Source organism: Phaenicophaeus curvirostris, chromosome 4, assembly GCF_032191515.1.
Source record: "Phaenicophaeus curvirostris isolate KB17595 chromosome 4, BPBGC_Pcur_1.0, whole genome shotgun sequence".
Classification (NCBI taxonomy): domain Eukaryota; kingdom Metazoa; phylum Chordata; class Aves; order Cuculiformes; family Cuculidae; genus Phaenicophaeus; species Phaenicophaeus curvirostris.
Window position 1 is genome coordinate 52,287,692 of NC_091395.1, and position 7,551 is coordinate 52,295,242.

General features: G+C 36.4%; 1 protein-coding gene across 1 annotated transcript in view; it reads left to right on the top strand.

The window, feature by feature from the left end:
* Positions 1 to 7,236, top strand: part of KCTD8 (potassium channel tetramerization domain containing 8) — a 96,638-nt gene extending 89,402 nt beyond the window's left edge. Inside the window, exon 2 of the mRNA XM_069856112.1 lies at positions 6,475 to 7,236. Coding sequence (XP_069712213.1) covers positions 6,475 to 6,935 — 461 coding nt within the window. The 3' untranslated portion in view covers positions 6,936 to 7,236. The remainder of the gene's footprint in view (positions 1 to 6,474) is intronic.
* The last annotated feature ends 315 nt before the right edge of the window (positions 7,237 to 7,551 follow it).

Here is a 7,551-nt window from a genome sequence, read left to right on the forward strand (position 1 = left end):
GTTATTGTTTTTTTTCTTTTGATAGAAAGTACTTATCACTTACAAGCATGTGGTCCTAATCTGAAAGATGAATTTGTTCATTCACTTCAAGTACCATATAACCATTCACACACCATCAAGCTTAACACCATTAAAGGGTAATTTCCCCTGTGGGAGCTATGCCCAACACAGCCACAATCTCTGCACAGTGTCTTTTTATCTTTCCATGGCAGGTAAAGAGATTTAAATAAAAGGTTTCATCAGGAGAGCAATCACAGACATATTCTTCTTATTGAAATATCCATCAAACAGCAAATAAACACTCCTAAAAATCTAAATTCTCCTAAACATTACCAAGAAGACTTCACTGTACACTTCCCATTTTGAAATTTAGTGTTGGAATCAAAGCATGCAATATGCCTCATGAGCTTGGCAGTAAAGGACAAGAAATATTATGTGAAAATTTGCATTTTCTATTAAATTCTGAATGTAACTAAACAATTCAGAATAATCAAGGAGTATATTTTGACTTCTTCTCTCATAATTGCCATGCTTTTAAAAAATATTCACATAAACTCTTTAGTTTCTTGACAAAGACTCATTGAGCACCCTATTATTATTGATTCTACATTCTAGCAAAGATCATAATTAAGTTTACGGTGAGGTTTTCTTTAGGACATAGTATTTTCACATGCCCTTGCTCAAATATTTGGGGGCTAAAGTATTATCTGCAATAATTTTGCTTGGTTTCATGTAAAGAGGAATTTGCCAGGGATTCCAGGAAAAAATATGATTTCTAAGTAAAGTACTGAAAAGTTATAGAAATCACTCTAACTTCCTTCCCTGCCCTCCCCTCCCCCAATAAGAATAAACAGTATTTTCTGTCATTAAATTGCTTTCCTTCTGAGATCTTTTTTGCACACTAGAAGGAAGAGGCTTTATTTTTTTAATTAATATATTGTATCTTAATTTCACAATGTGTTGTAGCTTTGGACCCAGACTCACAGCTCAGAGTCAGCTTGTTAGTGAAGCCAAACAAATTTACATGCCTTGTAGACATGAATTTGAAGCTTTGCAGAGCATAGAGTGTATTTACTAAATTATTTTATTAAAATGCAAGTAAACTAAATGCTCTTCTTCATGTCAGGGAAGCCCTGCTGAGATTTGCAAGACCTCACTGCGCAGTCTCATCTGCAAGCCAACTTGGTTTGCTTTCTTAAATCATAATAAAATTCAGCTCCTGCTCAAAGTACTGATATGTCAACACTACTGGCCTTTTACCCAAGAGTTCAGGGCTCAGCATATTAATAAATCAAAGCCTCCCAGATACTTATTCTCTCTTGTGCCTGAGGGAAGTTAACTCACTTCTTCCAAATTAGTATGTTACCCTGAAGTAATAAAGGCGAAGGGAACATTCTCTTCATTTTATTGAAGCTATTCTACTTTGCATTGAGTAAAGACAGGCCTCAGCTGGGTCAAAGAACATGAAAAGGGGAGCATTGGGATATCCATATCAATATGCCACTCGTCTGAAAGGAGAAAGGAAAATGGGAAATGCCGAGTTTCAATTCTCCTTTCTGAAAAATACTTCACTATTAAATACTGAGCATTCATTGGATCAAGCCTTTAATCTGAAAAGTGTTTTGAAATTTTTTACCAGATGAGACCCAAATTGGAAACTGAATATATGGGGTTTTTTTTTTGCTTGAAGTGATTTGAAACTACACAGCATAAAGACTCCCACACAAAGTTTTGTTCCAGTGAAATCTGAACTCTTCAGTTTTTCCCTTAAGTGCAAGCTGTCAAGAGCAGAGCTTGTCAAGAGCACTTAGCTATTTCTGACATTATATACTTGGGTATTGGTATTGTTTCCTTGGGATGTTCATAATGGATAAAACTCATCCGTCGACAGAGGGACGGTTAAGGACTGTGTGCCACTTAATTCCTGTATAGCCCTGCATATTAGCCTTAAAATTGAAATTACATGGGGCACAGCCTTCTTTATGTTCCCTCTCTCAACACGACTAAGTTAGATGTAAATTGCAATACCTAAAATAAGTAGAAAAGTTTTCTTGACAAATTGCATAGAGATAAAAAAAAACCTATGTGAACTCTCATTGTTAAATTCAAGCAGTGGATTTAGCTTGATTCTGTAGTGCATTAAAGAGGACAGAGTGCAGTTATAAGGAAGTCCCTTGTAAATTTGCTTGCCATAAAGCTGCCTTTACCCTACAGCTGTAGTGATATGAGGCAAGCTGAATCCCTGGCTGGTCTCAGAGGGTGAATTCATGAATTGAGCTGCTTCTAAAACCGGAAATATCATTAATATGCCACAGAAAATGTCAGAGGTTTAGAGCTATCCTTTTATAGCTCTTAAAATAACCTTTTTTAAAAATAAAATCAAAGTGAAATTAGACATAAAAGATAATCATTTACCATTGAAGTGTGATATTAAGTACTCAGAAGTCTGGTAATGAAAATGTTCCCACAGTAGCCATAACCTGTCATCAGATTTCACAGGTGACTTGTCTCTAAGCATTCAGTGTAGTTTAATACTTTGAGTGTAATGAAAAACCCTAGATACGTAAGATGGACAAGTTAATCATGATGTGTGATTTGATGAGCATTTTTCAATGATCTATTTCATAGATTCTTAAGATTAAATCATAAACCACAATAGAATTAATCTTATATTCACTCTGAATAGAATGTAATTTTGAGATAGTAGGTAGAAAAGACGTTCATTCGGGAGTTTAACATAGCTGTGTACCAGACTGAAAATTCTGTGTAGCCTATAAAAATTAAGATCTTTCTCCCTATTAAAAACAGTGTGAAAAAACTGCATTTCATGCAAAATCACGTATAAATCATATACTGCCGATGTTCTCAAGCATGCAAAAATTATGAATCGAAATGCAAATAATATTGTTGAATTAGGTATTCCTTCTACAGATAAAATAAAAATAACTTCTGTTCTCTTTTTCACTATATTTCTGAACCATCCAACATAATCAAATTTAAAACCCTCTTGGCCTCCTGTTTCCATTTTTGATGAAATCAGTTAAATAAAAGGGATTGTTTTTACATCATAGTTTTATTAACAGTTTTGCTGCAACATTTTAAATATGTGTTCTAAATAAATATAAAGCATTTGCTGCAAAGAACCAGGTTTATAGGTTTCTAGTTAATTTTGCATCAATATTTCGTGTAACTGTTTGCAAGCTATTCTTTTGTAAGTCAGTCCTGCCAGTAAATGCTGGCTAAAATGTGTGCAGAGACCAACATTGATAAGGAGTAAATACAGTAAAAGTAAATGTAATATGCCTCCCTGGTCAGATAAAAGTGTTTGAGGTAATCTCTCAATTCTACTAGACTTGGGACTCTAGCAGCCAACTTGGTAGAGGTGGTGAGTAAGCCCAGGTAAAGGGTGAGGTCACTTTCTAACTTCCTGAGAGAAAGGAAGGCATTTAAGAGCAATAAAGGAAAAAGAAGAAGTGGGAAGTTCAGTGTCTACTGGAACTGCCTGTTGGACAACCAGCAACAGAAAATGAATTGGCAGGAGCAGGAGGGACAGATTGTAAATCAGTGAAGTTTTTTAGTGTTATTTACATGTTGGAGCAAGTATGCTTTCTCTGAATTTTTAAGAACTGTTGTGTGCTCCCAGAAAATAAGTAGTTGCAGATCGACTGAGCTATTTGAAGGTCTTTGATGTTATTCTGGAAGGGCTGAGAAGGTATAGTGAAGACGCCATCCCATTACCCAGTCCTGGTCACAAATGAGTGTGCCAGTATAGAAGGCAATAAGCAGATGTTTTTTGAGTTAGAGATGTAGCTAAATTTATCTGATAATTCCTGATGCTGAAGATTAAACAAATATCTTTTGAGAATCCTTTCTTGCATATTTATAAATTATTTGGGGTTTCAGCGGGTGGAAAATTTTGTGAGAAAACCTTTCCTCTAGCAGAACTGTTGCTTCTGTTATTAACACACTATTGAGAAAGAAATGCTGGAGCTTTTAAAGAATTCTTTGTGAGGGAGGATTTGTTAATTTCTAAAAGGAGAGTTGTGGGAGAAACCTATGTTTTGATTAAAGTCATCATGAATTTAGGGATTTCAGTGCAGCATGCAGAGCTCAGTGCTGTAACATACTGAACCTCAGGGCTCTGATCCGAAAGAGCATTTAAATACTTGCCTTTTGTCAGGCTCCTGAATAAACTTGTAGCAAGAAATGGAATTGGTTTTTAATTCCTGAAAGTGTATTTCAGTGCTTTTTTGAAACAGATTCTTAGTACATTGCAGGTTTGAGCCCTTGAGAAGCAAGGAGTACCGATAACAACGTGAGTATAAATAGACCAACTAGAAATAATACCTTGATTTATGAAGTTACAGCAAAAAACTAGGCAGGAAAGACAGAGATGAAGAGTGCAGGGTATTGCTAGCAGAAAACTTTAGTTTATTAGTACACAGTGTGTTGTTATATTTCAAGAAGCTAAGATTGTAAACTAGATTAGATATTGATGTTAATCATGTTATTGGAAATCAGAGTAACTATACTGAAATCACTGTCTGATTAACTACTCAGTTTTATAGTTCCATGCTGCAAAGCCAGAATAATTCCATAACAATAGATGACTCTTGATTTAACATATTCATATAGCGGTTTGAGGTATGAAATGAAATGCCAGATACATCAAAGACAGTCCTGTAAATCTATTTAAGAAAGTGAACATATTTCTGGAGGAGAAGGAGGAAGGAAATTGCAGCAGCCACGTGCTAAATATCTGGGATGAATATAATGAAGCAGAAAATCGCTTGTGTTTTTCACTCTGAATAATGCAACTACAAACCCTGATGTTCTCTCTTCTTTGGATCTTGATTATGCATGAGTTTCTCTAGGTGGACTACAGAAATATGACACTTCATCCTGGGATGCTGGCTAAGACAAAAGAAAAACAGGTTCTTGATTGCTGCTGTTGTTAGATTATTGTTTACTTGCTTTTGTGGTTTTGTTGTTTGGGTTTTTTTGTTGTTTTCCCCAGTGTCTTACATGAAGCATTTCAGTCTTCTTAGATTCCTTTTAATCATAGAACTGCATTGTCAAAAAGACACTACAGTGTTCATATTGGTCCCGCATTCTTAATAATTGCAATTATATTTCTAATTTGCAATTCTGAAAAACAGAATACTACGGGACTCAAAAAAATCTCCTTGCAACTCTGTCCCAGTAACTCAAGCATGAGCTGTTATACCCTGAGGTGTGTCACTGGCAAAGGTGGTTAACTGAGGCTAATGGTGGTTTTGGTGAACAGTAAGAATAATCTAGTTTTTTTAAGATAATTATATACCTCAAGTCTTTCAGGACTCATAGCAGTCACACACAACCACCACAGAAGACCCTATCTTAATTTTCATTTAGATGTTTAAACATCTTCGAATTTTTTCCCTTTGGTCTGATACAATGCTTTTTGAACTCTGTAGATATTTCTGTGAGCTTTAGACAGTGTCCTAAATTAAGATCATGACCTTTATATGATGCCAGCATAGCATCATTTCACTTCACAGCTGGAGTTTAGAAGTAAGGCTTCAGAAATGAAAACACTTGTACAGATTTAGTGGCTACCACCTAATTTTCACATTCATATTCTGCTTAAGACTTCAAAGCAGAAGTGATATCTGGAGAGAATAACAGCCTAGATCTGATTTTCAGGCACATGAAGCACTGAGCAGTGCTTGCTGACAGGTCATCAGATTGCTCTCCCAGCCTTTGCAGAGTGCCTCTTTATCCACACCTTCATAACCTTCTCTTCCCTGCCAGCATGTGCAGTAAGGGGTGTACAGCTGAACTCTGACCTTGCACTGAGGCAAGTCTGGGATAAGAGCTGCGGTGAAATCACTGTAGGATAAAAAAATACCAACTAAAGACTCTGTCAGTAGTGAACGATCTCACTGTTATTCTAGGGTTAATACTCCTTTTCCTGTCTGCGGCTTCTGCAGAGTTGGCATCTGCAGAACATAGTATCAGTAGACTGTTCTGGGAGTGTGAGTTAAGAGCTTCCAAAAAAAATAAATCTAAGCCCTCAGAATATTTTTATTTAAACAAAGAGTTTACAAATTGTATAATACTATTCTCATATTTCTCATAATAAACTTCTGGGCTGTAATAGCAAACTAGGTCATTTAAACTTTCCTGCAGGGATTTCTGGTGCATATGACCTGTGAGCATTACGCATGTTTCACTAACTGGATTCTTAGGTAGTCAGTGAAGTTATTCTTGCCATAAACATTTTCAGGAGTGAATATTGTGACAACTGAACACACACGTAGAACCAGACCTTCAAACTGTGTACCAGTCTAGTGTAGTTCTTTTGACAGAAAGGATAAGCTACCAGTTTATCCCAGCTGGGATTCTGAGTCATGTTTTTCTAAACAGCAGCTGATCAGTTTTCTGTATAAGCCAGCACTTGTTTAATACTTTGTCTTTCCTGCCTTGTATTAGGACCTCCCCAGCGAACCGTTTCCCCCAAACAAGACCATGAAGAAAGGAAGCATGACAAAGTCTTGGACAAGGGCAGTGAAAGTGGGACTTCCTGTAACGAGCTGTCCACTTCAAGCTGTGACAGTCACTCAGAAGCAAGTACTCCTCAAGAAAATGCCACCAGCACTCAGCCATCCACAGCCCACCAGCCAAATACTCTGACTTTGGATCGTCCATCAAAGAAGGCCCCAGTGCAGTGGATGCCACCACCAGACAAACGCAGGAACAGTGAACTCTTTCAAACTCTCATTAGCAAGTCCAGAGAAACAAACCTTTCAAAAAAGAAGGTATGTGAGAAGCTGAGTGTAGAGGAAGAAATGAGAAAATGTATCCAAGATTTTAAAAAAATCCATATTCCGGATTACTTTCCAGAGCGCAAACGTCCCTGGCAGTCTGAACTCTTACAGAAATATGGGTTATAGTAATCATCTCTTTCATGACATATCTCTGGGGCATTTGATGTTTATTAAGTTGCCACTAACTTACTGATGTCCTCTCTCTGGCCAGCTTTGCCACCAGAGCTATTCCTGCTGCTTATTTCTTTCTGTGAACAGTGGATGTTGACTAGTACATGGTTTCTTTTAAAATATATATATAAAAAGATAGAAAAAGTACAAAAGGCATCTCATCTAAACCACCTCATAATAGCAAAGAAAAAAGTGCATGGTCAAGAAAGATGGTTTTCAAACTGTAGTCAGTTGAGCTTCATTATTGTTTCAAAATTTACTGAATAAAAATCTCAATCATCAGTTAAAGCCTCATTTTATGTCACTAATAAAAATGACTCAGACTTGCTATGGATGAAGAGAAACAGGGTTTAAAATTTGATTGAACTGGTTTCAGAAATAATTCCCAATGTTCTTTCAATGTTATTGCAATAAAGCAAATACCTATTTTGCATGAGCACAATGTTACAAATAAATCACACAAGAACAAGAGGTTGTCTGTTGCTTGGAGAATTATTTGTTTGATACCAAGCCTATAAACGTAAACTGTCTAAGGGATTGAATTTATTTTGTTCTGGATCTGTGATTTTTT